This window comes from Nicotiana tomentosiformis, chromosome 2, assembly GCF_000390325.3.
Source record: "Nicotiana tomentosiformis chromosome 2, ASM39032v3, whole genome shotgun sequence".
Lineage (NCBI taxonomy): Eukaryota > Viridiplantae > Streptophyta > Magnoliopsida > Solanales > Solanaceae > Nicotiana > Nicotiana tomentosiformis.
Window position 1 is genome coordinate 30,857,807 of NC_090813.1, and position 17,352 is coordinate 30,875,158.

The 17,352-nt window shown below is 34.9% G+C and overlaps 1 protein-coding gene, 1 long non-coding RNA gene and 2 other non-coding genes across 8 annotated transcripts; 1 reads left to right on the forward strand and 3 right to left on the reverse strand.

Annotated features, from left to right (window-relative positions):
• Positions 1 to 3,906: 3,906 nt before the first annotated feature.
• LOC108946420 (uncharacterized) lies at positions 3,907 to 6,738 on the forward strand. Its single transcript, XR_001970722.3, has 2 exons — positions 3,907 to 6,204; positions 6,295 to 6,738. It is a non-coding gene; the product is annotated as an uncharacterized lncRNA (long non-coding RNA).
• TRNAI-AAU (transfer RNA isoleucine (anticodon AAU)) lies at positions 5,222 to 5,295 on the reverse strand. Its single transcript has one exon. It is a non-coding gene; the product is annotated as a tRNA-Ile (tRNA).
• Positions 6,739 to 6,833: 95 nt separating the features above from the next.
• Positions 6,834 to 13,494, reverse strand: LOC104103779 (CASP-like protein 5B2). 5 transcript variants are annotated; one of them, XM_033658086.2, is made up of 5 exons: positions 13,102 to 13,494; positions 12,380 to 12,541; positions 11,911 to 11,968; positions 8,239 to 8,344; positions 6,834 to 7,387 (listed from the first exon to the last, which is right to left on the reverse strand). In XM_033658086.2, the coding sequence occupies exons 1-5, from the start codon at positions 13,259 to 13,261 to the stop codon at positions 7,187 to 7,189; spliced, it is 687 nt and encodes a 228-aa protein (XP_033513977.1). In that variant the 5' UTR covers positions 13,262 to 13,494; the 3' UTR covers positions 6,834 to 7,186. The 5 variants fall into 5 exon arrangements, with proteins under 5 accessions (XP_033513977.1, XP_009610006.1, XP_009610007.1 ...); XM_009611711.4 differs by having other exon boundaries at positions 8,212 to 8,344; positions 13,102 to 13,486; XM_009611712.4 differs by having other exon boundaries at positions 8,212 to 8,344; positions 12,401 to 12,541; positions 13,102 to 13,485.
• Positions 13,495 to 16,268: 2,774 nt separating this feature from the next.
• On the reverse strand, positions 16,269 to 16,342 carry TRNAV-CAC (transfer RNA valine (anticodon CAC)). The gene has a single exon. It is a non-coding gene; the product is annotated as a tRNA-Val (tRNA).
• Between the last annotated feature and the right edge of the window lie 1,010 nt (positions 16,343 to 17,352).

Sequence of the window (17,352 nt, forward strand, 5' to 3'; positions counted from 1 at the left end):
CCCTTTCTCCCCTTTCCTTCCACTCAAAAATCATTTTTTTCCTTTTACCAACAAATCAAATCCAACAATTTTTTACTGTCTAGCATCCTTGAATCTTCTCCCAAGCTATTCTTTCACTAAAAGTCAAGGGTATAGTTGAGAAGGAAAATTAAGAATTCAAAAGTTGTATGCCAATTTTTGAATTTTATAGTAGTTTATATCACCATGGTCATAATTTGGCAAGAACACAAAAAATAATTTTGGAATTTCAGAAGAAATCAATGATGGCTTCAAAGTCGGGGAGCATTCTGTTTCACCACTAAATTCATCTCCTCCTTCACTGTTAAATCAAGCACTATTTGATAAAGAACTTTTCAAAATGTCTATGGTAACTTTCAAAGTATTCTTGTTTGATTTGGGTTCTTGAGATTTGATTGAAGAATAGCTTCTTGATGAATTTTTAAGAACATGATTATGGAGAAACAGGAGTTGCCGATCATTTTAAATTTGGGAGTTCGGTCCAGACTTTATCGACATTAGGTTCTTTTACCGATTGCTTGAGGGGAGGGGGCGGGGGAAGGGGTGTTTGAGTGGAGAAGTAAAAGATATATTCCCTCCATTTCATTTTAGATGAGGTAGCTTGACTCGGCACGGAATTTAAGAAAAAGAAAAAAAATTTTAAAACTTATGGTCTTAAAAGCTTAAAGGGTAAAAGCTTTGTGGGGTCATGCCATTTGTGTGGTTATAAAAGCTTCTCATCAAGGGTAAAATGGGTAAAATAAAGTGTTTAAAGTTGAATTATTTTCAAATTTAGAAATGTGTCATTTATTTTAGAACAGACTAAAAAGGAAAGTAACTCATCTAATTTGAAACGGAGGGAGTAATAAATTTTAAAAATGGACCCACAAATAACACATGTCAAGCAATAAATACGACCTAAGAACCATAGTCGCAGCCCCGCCATGACCGTTCCTCATTTTTTGAGTTTTACGGCCAAAATACTAGAATTCCGCCCGATTCTCATATTTTCGTGTGCTATAACCCACGCCTTTCGAGTGATCCGGGCCCCCCGGACCCCGATCGCCTAAAAGATTTTTGGGCCATAAAATATGACCTAAGGAATGATAGTCACTGCCCAGCCATGACCGTTCCTTGTTTTTGCGCAAGTGACATACACGCTTTGTGGGATGTGTTTATTAACCCATTCTATTAAGTTGAAGTGTTCAAATGGGAAAGTTGTAAGTTCGTTTATCGGGTTGGCAATCAGGTGCAAGTTTAAGTGGCCACGAGAAAATTTTGTCAATTTTATATTATTTTAAATCAAATTTACTTATTTGAAAATTGCATTAAAAGTATTATAAGTCAACATAGTAATTAAAAAAAATTAAAAGAGTTTGTCAAAGTCGTAGTTTAAGAAAAATTTATCTGATTCTCTAGTAGTAACACCATCACGTAAAATAAAACAAATGGGGTATATATGCTTTGAGACGTCAATATATAGTAACATAATTAGCAATATCCTAATGGTTTTATATTTGAGATATATTTATACTGTTTAAGTTTTACGCATAGATAATTTAAAAAATATTTACACAATTTTTAATTTCTTATTATAACTTTAGATAGAGACAATGTGACAAGAGCTCAATCCTCTTTCTTTACCTAACGCCCACATAAAAGGCGCACGCAGTTTTATCTATGGCATTAGGAGTAGGACACCTTGATTCCAACTTTGAAGCTTAATCTTTTTTAATTAGAAAATAGAAAATGACTTGAACATTATATACACATTAGTGGACTACTTGATTAGTTGGTGATGCAAGTTATGACTTCGTCTCAAGTGGAGTCCATGAGAGCCGGTATATCTTAATTAAATTTGATGTCAACGGAAATCATATGTAAATATTTATTTCGCACATAATTAATAGCCGGCTGAATTTACTATTTAATATTTTATCTACCCAGTATACATAAATTATATAAAAACATAAGTACAGTTATGCACACACATATATTTATGTATGCGATTGGTGGACGGATATTTAGGATAATTCTTCTAGAAATAGTAAAGAAGAATGTGCTTTTATTTTGTTACAACTCAATTTTTACCCGTTGCTAGCATTCTACTTCAATCTACTAGCTAGCAATAAACTTATTATAAAAGTTGTGACCTAGAAAGTAAATTTTTGGAAAGTTTGATTGTATACAAATGCTGATAAAATAAATTCTTAGGAATTTTTTTTTCTAATTACAAAATATTATTGACGAAATCAGACAAAATTTGGTGGCAGGTAACGTTCAAACAGTAAAAGTTGAAGAAAAAAGAATAGTTGATCAAATTATATATACTAACCCCCTTATTATTGGTTAAACTATAGGGACTTCTCATCTGCTTCTTGAAAACTAACATTAATTCCCCGTGGATACGTAACTGATAAAGTTGCACATCATAGGATAGATAAATTTTTTTTTTCTTTTACATTCTTTCACTTGCTATATGCAACTTGAAAAATATTCTTCCACTGATAATAGTAGTTTAAAGTTAGTAAAGGAGACTAGATGTGAGGGATACTTGAATCAAGGATGTGATTAATTATAAGTGATTAGGATAACTAGATTTATCTCTTTCCCTTCAATTCTTTAATGTTCTATAGACTTATCTATACCAGTGATTAGGTTAATTAAGAAGTTGGTTTGACGTCAATGTAATTAAGCAACTGCTCCATTTTGCTCTAGCTAGAAGAGCCATTATTATATTGCCAAGCTGAACTTGGCAAGCCATCTGTTCAATGCTCCCAAATGTGCCTAGCACAATGGACGAAATTAACAACATTTTTATATTAACTAACTATGATCTCGAGTATTTTTGTCAAGACTTAAATAATTCCTTAAAGATGCTATGACACTAAACAATTCCTAAAGGTAAGTCAGAAGATTCAATGTGTCCCTATGTAACCATTTGCAAAAATTAATAAAAGAAATAACTCAAATAGCCGTCAACTTAATCTTTTAAATTAAAAATAGTAGTCAGATATATAATATATGTATAATATGTGTGTAACTATGTATAATCAATATATACCGTCTAGAGAAAGTAAACAGTGAATCTGACATGCTATTTGTATAAATTAAGTGACAGCTCTTTGTCTTGAAATTTTCCTCTTCAAGCCAGACAATTATTTTTTTCTTTATTGTTTCACTTTTGGTGCTTCTGATGTTATAGGCAGCCACTCTTAAAAACCATAGATGGGAATAAGAAGAGAAAAAAGAAAAAGAAAAAAAAGAGAGAGAGAGAGAAGAAAAAATAATATCTTGGTGGGAAAGGTGTGGTTCAGCTGTTAATTGCAATCGAAAATGGCAGCAAGTACATCACGTTTGAAAGCTTCAAATAGACTCACCATATCCTAAAAGATATGTTAGACACCAACTAATGAAAAACTACATATGAACTAAACATTAAAATTTGATGGAAGTTCCATTATTATTTTACTATTATTATATATATACTGTCATAATCATGTGGCGTATATATTCTGCTTATCTGATATAAACTATCTAAATTCTAATCCTTCCGATTTCCTCCATCCGTTTAAATTTATGTATGTAATTGGATCGGGTGCGCAGTTCAAGAAAGATTTTTTTTTTTTTTTGGGTAACTTGTGACTTTAAATATGAAGTGAATTAGCATGACATTAAGGATAAAATACGAAATTGAAAGATAGAATGTTTCCAAAATATAAAATTATGTGTCATTCCTTTAGGAACGAATTAATAAGGAAATAGTGCCGGATAAAATTGAACGGTGAGAATCACATAATATATATTTTTTTAAGCGGGAAACCAAACTACCACATATATAATATAGTATCATGTAAAAACCATGGACACTAATTTAAGAATAACAAAATGAAGAATCAGGTACTGGTCAGGCCAATAGATTTATTTTATTTATAAAGATGTGCTAAGTAAGATTAAGAGAAATAATAAGTTGAGATTTGATGATATGTAAAAGTAATGTGTAGTTTAAATGGAGCTTTCATGTGATGGAGTTTCTCAATGTCATTGCTTTGAAGCTTCTTTATTTTTTCCTTTAATTACTTCCATTAATTCGTGCCTCATTGTCACCTTTGCTTAGCATTTACAGCTGGACACTCCTATCCAATAAACTACCTTACTATATAAATTCTCCTCCTCACCACTCCAAAGTTCTCCAAATTAATTACTTCAAAACTTTCTTCTAAACTTGCAAAAAAGCAAATAAAAAAGAAAAAACCTATAGAACAAGGGGGGAAAAAATGGAGGGGTTGATCCCATTAGTATACAAAGCAATAGTAGAGTACAAAAATGGAGGTAGGACAACATGGATAAATGAGTCGCCTTCAGCTTCTTACATGAGACTTCCAGGTGATTCAGGCCGTTTTGAAACGTCAGATATACAGCTTTTTGGACATGCAGATACTAGGTTTTCGACAACTTCATCATCGTCACCTTCTGCAACCACTGTCACTAAAAGAATGGTCTCCGGTGGAGTACAATCGCCGGCTAGGTGCCATCGGATTTCTGCTCGTGCAGTTAAGTGATTATGATCAATCTTTATGTTACGTTGAAGAAGAAAAATAAGGTAATATTGATGAAGGAAAACCAATAGGACTTAAATGATTGTAACAAGACGATAGATTTTCATGTGTGACAATTCTGTGCTTTTTAGTTTGGTGTAAGTTTGAGGATAACCAAATTAAAGGGACCTCAGACTTATGCTTACTTTGATGGTTTATTGTCTGGTGTAAGTTTGAGGATAACCAAAGGTAACTCAGACTTTTGCTTTTCTCTGTGTAATTTCAAAGTGTATATATTGGTTATGTTATGTGGTGTATGTGTGATATAAAAATTGTCAAAATTTCTGTTCATTTGAGTTTTGCATGATTTAAGCTGCTGATTCTTGAGAATTTAGAACTACACATCAATTCTAAACAAGTTGAATCAATTATATGAATTATATTCCTCCTATTACATCGTGAAAGCAAAAAAAAAAAAATATATGCAGAGCTAGCTTGAGTTAAAAGTGCTGGTGGTTTTCTCTTGTTTTAATTTCCAGAACTGAGATGTCTCTTTATTTTTTATTTTTAAAGTTAAATAAATACATAAGAAAATAAGGAAGAACTGGAACCAAAAAATAAAAAACTAAAGAAGAGAAAAGCAGTATTTTATACAGCTGGCTGAAACTTAAAATAAAATATCGTACTGGCCCATGCAGGTTTCGAACCTGCGACCTTCGCGTTATTAGCACGACGCTCTAACCAACTGAGCTAATGGGCCTTGGTATTATATTGTTTGTGTTTTCTACTATAATCAAACACACCCATAAGTGAGAAATTAAGATCTAAAAAAGAAAATGAGAAATTTTTGAGAAGTGTAAAATGAGTAGAGTTCTTTAAACTCACGATAAAGATAAAAGATTTGACACTTTGACAATAACCTTATTCCACAGTTCTTGGACTATAACATTTTCATTGAAACTGAACTCGTCTTATAGTAGATAACATTTTCATCCAAAGTAGAATATACATCGATTTGTTGGATTCTTCCATCTCCTAAATTGCTAATTTGGTATATTTGCTTCCACGATCTTGCCTAACAGCTGCTAAAAGAGTATGCTTCAATATTGAAGAAAAATAAGAGAGATCTGTTCTTGGACTGTCACTAACCATGAACAACTCAAAATTCAGTTATTTTAATTACATTAAATGATCTTTAAATTGGATAGACTTTCTAGTTTATGGGTGCTTCTCGTCTACAATAAGAAAAAAGGCTTATATGCATAGATAGAAGCTTAGATTTCAGTTTTATGGGTTGTGGATGATTTTAGAACGATAAATTCAAGTATTAATGACTGAGTTCTACATTTAATATTTGTAACATATTTAATGAATTTCTTAACACAAAATACATTGTTAAGCAAAAGCTGTTGGGTTCGGTCGAACTCATAGCTCGGCTTCGTCCTCATAAAAACACATAAAGTGTTTGTCGGTTAGAAGAGATCAATGCTAACCTGTTTTAGATCGGATTGAATTGAGCCTACAAATTAATAAGGAGTCGTTCCTTATCTTTGCAGAGAAGAAACACCATGCTATGGATAAAATCTACAGCTACATAGGTGTGGATCTCAAAATCCAGCATTCTCAAGCCAGAGATTACCATCTGAATAATTTTTTACCGTTTCATGTGGTACTTTCTGGAAACTAAACCAATATAAACTGATCTCAGTTCAAGAGGATGTTCTTGATCTCCACTTATTTGTGTGATGTGTCATTTCAGCTATAAGAAATTTGCAGGTTACATATATTTGAACTAATAAAGAGCTCTGGTCAGCTTTCAGAATTGCACTGAGCAAAGGCTTTTCACCAGCCTGCAGTTCTAATCAAATCTGGAGAATCAATTCAGTTTATGAGATATATCATTTCTTTTGCCTGATCAAATGTGAACTTCTATTCCTGAGAAAATTGCTGCAAGATTTCAAATGTTAACTGCCCTTGTCTACAAGTGAAGGCTTGTGCCTTGTTTTATAATAGAAACTTAGATCTGCAAAATGAAAATGCAACAGTTGCAGCTGATAAACTTCTTTGCTGCTACTTTATGTTTAGAAGATTTACTCTTTAAGTCTTTACTGCTACTGCCAGCATGCAACTTCACTGTGCAGAGAAGAAATTAAACTGAGAGGATTGAAAATTCAGTGAAAAAGGAGTTGCCATTTTCTGATTACTTCATAAAGCCATATCAACTAGATGAATATCAGGGGATAAAAACTGAAGCAAGTTAGTAATATGCCTTTGTAAAACTTTAATGGCATCCCATAGTAATGCAGCAGCAGCTAGAGAGTGAACATTTGATTTCAAAATGTCCAGGGTCAAGTACTAGTAAAAAAGCTCAGGACTCATACTAGATCTAAATGTAATTGAACTGGAGTAGATTAGAGTACAATTAGGAGGTTAAAATTTACACTCAGATCAAAACTGAACTTGAAGAGCACAACAGGGAACCACCTAACCCCAAGAAACTCAATCAGTGCAGAAGAAACTCATCTCTTCTGCATATCGATTGCCAAGGAAGATAAGGCTACAACTTAGTGGAAATTAGATATAGATGTGACGGGTCCTTGAAAGTCATTTCAGAAGCAATCTTCTGAGCAGAGAGAAACGTTCTCACATCATTAAACGGCAGCTAGAATCCAAAACATCACGTGGGAAGAAATGGCGATAAGAAACCAGGTTATGAACGCTAACACCACAGAGAGCTCAAATCTACCACATGGAAGATGAGGTGGACTACTACAGAAGTTTAAATCTTTTGAATACAAAACAGCAATCCCTGCCGACGAGCACGCAGCTGCAAGTGATAGGGTTGCAGTAACCTGCAATTGAAGTCAAGCCAGTGAACATGAATATAGTTAAAATTCATGGTCAGAGATTAAGTTTTAATGTAAAGGGGATACAGCAGAGTTATAATGCATATAAAAGATTAAGATTTCTAGGACAAGATATATGCATTATGAAGAGAAAAAAAGAAGAAAAAGAAGTTCTAAAATGATGTTGAGAGGACAAGATTATGGTCAGAGAAGGCGAAAAGAGAGAATCTATTATTGAAGGTGTGAGCCGCACAAAGGCGACGAGCCTACCCTGGTTATTTCATGTATAAGAGGAGTTTCCGAAAGGAAAAAAGGCACATGATCAATGGAATATCAGTGGCCTGCATAGAGCATGTCAGGATTCATACAAGGTACTAGTGATAGAAGGATGTTTGTCGCAGTGAAGGGGAATGTCTGGTGATGATCATGGCGACTATCAAAGAATAAAACTTGTTCAGCACTCAAATGCAGGAAAGAATGGTTTACAGTATAGGGAACATTCTAAACTTGATTTGGGTCAATGACATGGACTAAAATATCAGCTGCTCTTAACGAAAGAAACAGTACTTAAAAATTTACATGTTTGCAAATAAACAAGGACAAGTAGCAAAGAAGGTCAAAAAGCTGTCATCGCTTCCAGTGAGGGGAATCACATCATCTATTACTTGGTTCAAATTGTGAAGATCAAGACAATATACACTCTTTTAGGGACAAAACATGAACTAGAAAACAAGAATGAGGAGGATTGAATAGAAAAAAGAAGGCGTGTACAGCTTTATTCAAACACATCACATAAGCATGAAAGACAAAAGCAAACAAAAGATACATACCCAGTCTCCAACAACAAAGAGGCTCACCAAGACGGGATTTTGAAGGTCTCTTTTTATCCTCAAAGCATAGATGTCTAGACATGCAAGCCCAAAACTCCACAATACTTGAAGTCCCATTGATGCAATCAAATAGCTGCAAGATATGCCAAGTATTCTAAGAAAAAGGAATAACCATGAACAAAAAAAGATATGTATACTGAATGGAGGCAGTGATCTATGTTTTTCAATAGGGTGATGGAGAGACTGAAAACATTGGCATACATTGACGCAAAGAAAGATTTAAAAGAGCATTATTGTACAAGTACATGAGAATTAATATGGAAAAACAATTCAAAATTTCAGATTGATCTGACATAATGGACGAGCCTGCTATCCACAAAGTTTCAAACCATGTGCCAGCGCGTCCTCTGGGATATCTCGGTTATCAGAAAAATTATGCCTAGGTCTGAGAAATGTAAAGTCGAGAATTAGGGTCCAAGCCTGGGTCAATACATGAAGGTCCCTCATCGAGAATTATTCAAATGCAAGGATATCCACATTTTTACCCTCCCCTTTTCGCTTTCGTACAAGATCCCTTTCGCATTGGAGGGCGCATGCTTTCACATGTTTAACTTCACTGTATAGAAGATGGAAAAGTTAACACAGCCAGCCATCTCTTCTAGCAGTTTTAGATTAGATAGGTTGTGTCTTATCAGGAAAAAATTAAATTAAATAGGTCTACTCAGATGAAAAAAGATATATAGGGAAGTCGCGAGAGAGGTATTAGGGGTGTCAAAGGGTTACTCTGGTGGTCACAAGGGAGACTGGTGGTGGAATGGAGAGGTGCAAGGAAAAGTGGAAACCAAGAAAGTAGCGTATCTGAAGCTAGTGGAAAGTGTAGACGAGGAGGAGTAAAGGGCGAATAGGGAGCATTATAAGTTGGCTAAGAAAGAGGCAAAGCTAGCAGTTACGGCGGCCAAGACTGCAGCTTTTAGTCGTTTGTATGAGGAACTCGAGGGCCGAGGTGGGGATAAAAGGTTGTTCAGGTTAGCCAAAGCGCCAGAAAGGAGGGCGTGTGACTTGGACCAAGTGAAGTGCATCAAGGACGAAGAAGGTACAGTTTTGTTGGATAAGGGGCTTATCTGTCGGAGATGGCAGACCTACTTCCATAGTCTCTTGAACGAGGAAGGAGACAGGAGCATTGTACTTGGTGATTTGGAACTCTCCGGGAGTCCTTGTGACTTTGGGTATTGTAGGCGGATTAGAGTTGATGAAGTTGAGGGGGCTATGCGTAAGATGAGCAGGGGCAAAGCGACCGGGATGGATGAAATCCCGGTGGAGTTTTGGAAGAGTGCGGGCAAGACAGGCTTGGAGTGGCTCACTAGGTTATTTAATGTCATTTTTAGAACGAAGAAGATGCCCGAATAGTGGAGGTGGAGCACGATGGTTCCTGTATACAAGAACAAGGGTGATATCCAAAATTGCGATAACTATTGGGGTATCAAGCCGTTTAGCCATACTATAAAAGTTTGGGAGAGAGTAGTAGAGCTAAGGGTGATCAGGAGTGTGTCTATTTCATAGAATCAGTTTGGGTTTATTCCGGGATAGGGAGAGAAAGAAAGACTTGCATATAGTGTTCATCGACTTGGAAAAAACGTACGATAAAGTTCCGAGAAAGGTTTTGTGGAGATGTTTGGAGGCTAGAGATGTACCAGTTGCCTACGTTAGGTTGATTAAGGACATGTATGATGGAGTAAAGACCCGAGCGAGGACGGTGGGTGGGGACTCGGACTATTTTCCGATTATGATGGGGTTGCACCAGGGGTCGGCACTCGGCCCTTTTTTTGTTTGCTCTGGTGATGGACATAGTGACGCACCACATCCAAGGGGAGGTGTCGTGGTACATGTTATTTGCAGATGATATTGTATTGATTGACGAGACGCGAGACGGTGTGAACGCGCAATTAGAGGTATGGAGGCAGACCCTGGAATTTAAAGGTTTCAAGTTGAGCAGGACCAAGACAGAATACTTGGAGTGTAAGTTCAGTGGCGAGACTCAAGGAGGGGAAGGGGAGGTGAGGCTGGACTCGCAGGTCATCCTTAGGAGAGGAAGTTTTAAGTACCTTGGGTCTATTATTCAAGAGATGGGGAGATTGATGAAGATATCACACATCGTATTGGGGCGGGATGGATGAAATGGAGACTCCGGTGTTTTGTGCGACAAGAAGGTGCCACCGAAATTTAAGGGTTAGTTCTACAAAGCGTTGGTCAGACCAACGATGTATGGGGTTGAGTGTTGGCCAGTCAAGATCGCTCATGTCCAGAAGATGAAGGTAGCAAAGATGAGGATGTTGAGATGGATGTGCGGGCACACCAGGTTAGATCGGATCAGAAATTAGGTTATTCGCGACAAGGTAGGTGTGGCCCCTATTAAGGACAAGATGCGGGAAGCGCGTCTTAGGTGGTGTGGTCATGTGAGGAAGAGGAGCACACACGCCCCGGTGAGGAGGTGTGAAAGGTTGACATTGGAGGGCATACGGAGAGATAGAGGTAGGCCAAAGAAGAGGAAAGGAGAGGTGATTAGGCAAGACATGGCGCAACTTAAGCTGACCAAGGACATGACCCTTGATAGGATGGTATGGAGGTCGAGGATTAGGGTAGTAGAGTAGGTAGTCTAGAGTGTTCATAACAGTAGTATTGGCACGCAGTCTCGATTTCTGTTGGTAGTATGTTTTTATGACTAACCGTTATTTTCTTTCATTGTTGATCACCTACTATCTTGTTGTTTTTATTCTGCTTTTATATGGCTTTTTGGTATTGTCCCTTCTTGTCTATATTTTCATTAATGTGGTGCTTGTGCTTTCTTGAGCCGAGGGTCTATTGGAAACAGCCTCTCTATCCTCACAAGGTAGGGGTAAGGTCTGCGTACACACTACCCTCCCCAGACCCTACGGCGTGGGGTAATACTGGGTATGTTGTTGTTGTTGTAGAACGCATGCACATAAGTTCCTGAGTTAGAAGCTAGTACGCATATTATGCGCTACAATTTTTATATACTTGAATGTTCATTAAATTATTTCTGTTATTTCAGTTTCTTCTCTGAAATGACTGGGACACTCAAAACTACTTCATGAAAAGTGGACTACTGTACTTATTAGTTCCACAGGTTAACTAGCTTAGCAGCAAAATGGATGTTCAAATGCAAACGGTGAACAAGCAACTACTCCCTCTGTCCCAAATGTGATGCGCTTCCCTTTCTAGTCTGTTCTAAAAAGAAATTAAACTTTCTATATTTAGAAGAAATTTAACTTTAAACTTATCAATCAAATTTCAACGGTACTTTATTTCTTAAACTCCGTGCTCAGTCCGAAGTGCATCACATAAAATGGGATGGAGGAAGTAGTTATTAACCCGATTCCGCTTTGCCCCTATCCTTTCTTCTATAATTCCTTCAGTTGTCATAGATATCATATCCAAGTGCATAAGGAAATCTTTTGAAGAACCATCAAAAAACATATTTTTTGGTTAAACATAGAATTATGTGATAATGCAACACAGACATAGAATAAAGAGCCATTGAGCCCCTATCCCGGGAGGGGCTGTTTCTGACAGTCGACTAGAGAATAGATGAAAAGAAGCATATGCCACAAGTAGTAACAACAACAACATGAAATAAAGATAGCTAGAGAATAGACAAAAAGCTAATAAAGAAAGGCATACCAGAAAGCAGTGTAATTAGAGAAACCAGAAGCAGAAACCATGACCCCAATTGACCCACCTGCAAATAAACATTGCCCAAACCTCAATAGCAACCCACTTACACTTCCTGGACTTCCCACCAGTTCCTTCATCCTTCTATTACTTCTACTATTCTTATTTCCAACCAAATACTTATCAATTTTCAGACCTTTAAGCTCCACAGGACCAAAAGGGTCCTTTCTAGAACCCTAGATCCCTGTATTTTCTACAAATTCAACAACCCCATCTACCAGATTGCTGTGCATAGATCTTTACATCTATGTCTGATTTGATGAATAGATGATTAAAGATTGTATCATCCAAACAATGTACCAAATTGAACCGTTGAGCTAAAAAAATACAATTAAAGAAAATAGGATGGTTTTATTTCATAATTTATAGTATATGGTAGCTAGATTAATGTAAATTAGTACTCTCGACAAGAACGGACAGTAATGGCGAAGCTTTGTACTCATTTTGATAGTGGTGCAGTCTGGCTCTTGGGAGACAGTCCAACGTGGCCTTGCTTTATTATACGTCTCTTCGCTTTTAATCTTCTTTTGAATAAATTGCACATTCCTCCCCTTGAAGTTTAACTTTGCGCATATTTCTCCTATAAGTTTAAACATTAGGTTAAGTCTTCCATAATGTAAAGTTTTATTTAATGAATTTATATTAATTAACAAGTGAACGAATTTGTACCTTATGCTTTAATTCTATTATTTTCTATTAATATAACCACACAACAGTTTAGATGAAAATACTGAGAATCCATGTAAATAGAGGCAATAACCACAATCCCAAAAAAGATAACCAAAGCAAAAAAAAGTATGAATTGATACATTCATATATAGATTGAAAAAAATGGTGGGGAGGTGGGGGGTAGGGTTGGATACAAGCAAAAACGTAGCCTGGCCTTAAATCAATATAGATAAGAAAATCCAACTGCAATTCAGTAGCATGTATCTTGTACCTAAAATGGTGCAACTTCAAAACTCACTAAACATTATTCCCCGCTCTTCCTTCTTCCCCGTTTTCCCTATTCAAAGGACAAATCCTCTTCCAAATATATTCTTTTTTATTTTGGACTAAACAAACCCAAACAATATAAATATACTTCACTTAAATGGAATTAGACTAATAATAATAATGAAATATTCATTGCTCACACACCTCCAAAGCCACCATCACAAGTACTGAAGCCACTGCTACCTTTGGTTTTGTTACCATGACAACTCATCTTGTAGCTAAGGCAGCAACAGAGCAGTCCGATTAGTAACATAAATCCTGTTGCTGCAGCTAAAGCCTCTCCCCATAACTTCATAGAATCCATTTTAATTATTTCCTATGGATTCTGGATATATATATCCTCATCATCTCCTCTTGTTAAATAGAGCTAGCTCATGTTGTCACAAGGTAGACGTGGTTGCCATGGAAATCAAACTTCAAAAGTATCAATCTAATTTCTTTGGGAAAAGATAAGAAAAATATATTATTCCTAGTAGTTGGAGAGGAATATGGAGAAAGAAAAACTGGGATCTTCTGCCCACTGAAAGTTAGATGGAGATGTTATATATTCAGCCAACAGAAGTCGCGATTATTATCTCCTCCATTCCATTTTATGCCATATTATTTTTTTGTTAACCTATTTCAAAAAGAATATATTTTAACTTTACATCCACAAAAGTTGCATGACATGAAGTCATGAATAAGATTTCAAATTTTAAATGTCGTTATTCTTTATTAAATTTGTGCCAAAAGCACTCCCACATAAACTGAAATAGACAGAATAACACATAAGTCATCGTTCAAATCATAGTATATCACGAGTTCAAATTTAATTATGTCTGGTTCAGTCTTTCCGAAAAACCCATTAACTATATGAAAACAATTTTAATTTCCAATCCTCCTTTGGTCAGGAATTTTTGCTTTTTCCTTTGCAACCTTTTCTAAATATTTTTAATAACTTTGGCCCCATATAAATTGTCTAGTTTTCCTTCTGTTCGGACCATATGCTCGCAAAAAAAGTGCACGTCTTTGTATAATATAATTCGATTGAAATCATATAAAAAATTTATGAGTGATACTTTAAAGTGCTAACCCTTACCAGTCACCTGATTGAAAGCGATTTTCTGCCCGATTTTATTCTAGATGGGCACTACATAATTGTTAAAATAAGGACCATCAAATACGGTGGAAAAAATTATAGTATATGACACTACATGAGATTCTTTTTTAGGCAAATCTAGTCACATCCTAACGTCAAAAGCAAAATTCTATGGTAGATATAAAATCAATTTAACTTATGTTCACTCACAGTATATAAAAATTGCTACACTACAATGCATTCATATTGTACATAGTAGATTGCAGCCTTCAATTTTTCAAGTAAAAATATTACTTGTAATTATTTTTTAAATGCCTGACTATATAAAGTTTTTTATAATATCAGTGGATAAAACTTAATTAAGCTCATATTAATATTATAGAGTTACATCAAGACATTGCTCTTCAATGTAAAAAAAGGAGATCAACACAAGTTGGGTAAAAGAAGAAAATGTTAATATTATAGAAATAATTAAACACCTGACTATATGAAGTTTTTTATAATATATATCAGTGGATAAAACTTAATTAAACTCATATTAATATAATAGAGTTACATCAAGACATTACTCGTGCATAAAAGAGTCAATAGGGTGTATACCTTTGCTATAGGAGATAAAATTTTCTTGTTAAAAAGAATTTTCAGAAACCACTATTGCTTAGTAGCTATTAACTTCTTATAGCTACTATATACATAATTATTTCCTATAGCTACTATTCAGTTGTTACGGACTTACGGTAGTGTATTCGATGTATTCGCGTTGCTTTATTTATGAATACAGTAGCAAAAAGCGCCTAAAAATCAGGGCAGTCCAGTTGTACGCGCATGTATTCACTTGTATTCGTGCCATGTATTCATGAATACAACAGTAAAAAGCGCATAAAATCAGGGCAGTCTAGTTGTACGCGCATGTATTCGCGTTGCTATATTCATGAATACAACAACAAAAAGCGTCTAAAATCAGGGCAGTCCGGTTGTCCGCGCATGCATTCACATGTATTCGCGCCATGTATTCATGAATACTGTAACGACACTCACCTTAAAAATTGGATATATCCGGCTATCTAATAACAGAAATAATATCAATTAGCGTGATACACTCTCAATATAACTCAACAAAATCAATTCTAACATGCCTCATTATCAACCCAATTAATTAGAATGATTTTTCAGTTGTATATAACTTTTATATTTAGTGCGTTTAATTATTTTTTTATTATTGCATTCATTAGATTCAATGTTTGTATTTACTGTATTCTCTATTTTATATTCAGTGTATTCAAATGTATTTATATTAACCGTATTTTTCTTATTCCTAATACATGTTATTATTGTTGTATTCGGTATATTTCATTGGTTGTATTCACGGTTTTTTCATTTCTATTCAGTGTATTTTACTGTATTTCACTCTATTTTAAAAGTAAATGTATTCACTGTTTATATTCAGTGTATTTCAATATTTATATCATGTATTCATGCGTACTGTATGTACAGTATGCATGAATATAGGTGTATTCTGTTGTATTAAAAAAATACAGACCTTCGAAATACATAAACACAGGCAAAAAAAAATATTTATACAAAAATACAATGTGTTTGAGTGAATTTATACATAATACAGTGTATTTATATCATTGTATGTGACAAAATAGTAAAGACGAGAAAAAAGTTCGTCGGAGATGGCGTTTTCCGGCCAAGACTCCTTGTATCTCTTCACTAACTCTTCCATTACAATTTACAACGCTTCCAATTCAACCATTTCTTCCTCTTTTCCCTCTTACTTACCGCGCTAAGAATCCCTCTTTCTCTTCAATCTCTCTGTCGTCCAATGTATCTCCGCTTCCTTTTATTAATTATAGGTTTACTTTCATTTTTCTGATTTTGAGATTTTTAGACTTTCTTTCATGATTTGTTTCTCGTTCGTGTATCTATGATTCGAAGAGAGAGAAGAAAGAGAGAGAGAAAGAAGAAAAATTATGAGAGAAAATCATATGTTAATTGAAAGAAAAAGAGAGGAAAAATATAAATAGCGTATTTCATATATCAGTTGTAGTATATACCATAAATACTTATTTTGCTATAAAATATAAAAGGTAGCTATAGAAAATAATACTTTAAAATGACTTTAGTTTATAATAAATAGGGTATAATATATAATTATATATACTAGCATAAGAAATTGCTCTTCAATGTACAAACAGGAGATCAACACCAGTTGTGTAAAAGAAGAAAATGTCTGAGCCCGGGTTCGAACCGGGGACCTCTAGTGTGTGAGACTAGCGTGATAACCAACTACACCACCCAGACTCATTTACTGAAGGATTGTGATATTTAGATAAGTTATATGATACAAATTAGGCTTTTATTTTAATTGCTTTATAACTTCTACATGAAGCAAAACCCAATGCGGAAGGAAACAATCCACGGATCCACCGCAGATAGAATATAAGATATAAATATCATGATTATAAACTCGGGATTATCAAAAGTGTAGAATTGTCACAAACGCTGGGATTAAGAAAATCACAAATTATCACTGATCTTTTTCTTGACGAGATTATCAATGACAATTGCAAGTTATTAAAACAGATGGAAAATTGAGTAAAACAAAATACTTTCACATAAAAAATGAAAATAAGAGCCAGTAAATTCTGTTATGAAACTATTATTTGTAGATGTCCATTTATTACTCCGCTATAGATAATTTTCCTGAAAAAGATTATCCATTTAGTATTTGTTGTTGAAGTTTATCTACAAGCAGCGGATACAGGCAGGTTACAAGTAACTCAATGAAATGATTTGCAGCAGCTTCTTATTAAACAGGCAGGTTGCGAGTAGCTCATGCAGACAGCTTACAAGCAGCTGAAGAAAAGCCTCGCATCTGCTTCCTGAAAAGTCTCGCAACTGCTTCCTTTCTTTTATAAATAGAGCAGTTTTCAGTTCATTATATATATATCAGTTTGAAAGTTGAATAAAATATCAATCTCTCTCTATACTTGTCTTCAGTTTATTTCTTTTATAGTTTTTATTTTATAACACGTCATCAGCACGGGTCTCTATGTTTGAATGTATAGTTATCTCTAACTTGAGATAATTTGGAGCAAAAGACGATGGAAGCCAAACTGCCTTAGGTAGATGTACCTAGAAATCTCATAACTTTGAACAAGGTTCATTTCTAATCTTGCTTTCGTTTGTTAAGTATTTTCTATATGGACAACTATTATTAACTACAAACGTTATGATGCTCTAACAATTTTGTTTTATCCATATGAGCAATATTGCATCTTGAGATAGAGCTGCAATCAATATATATGGCT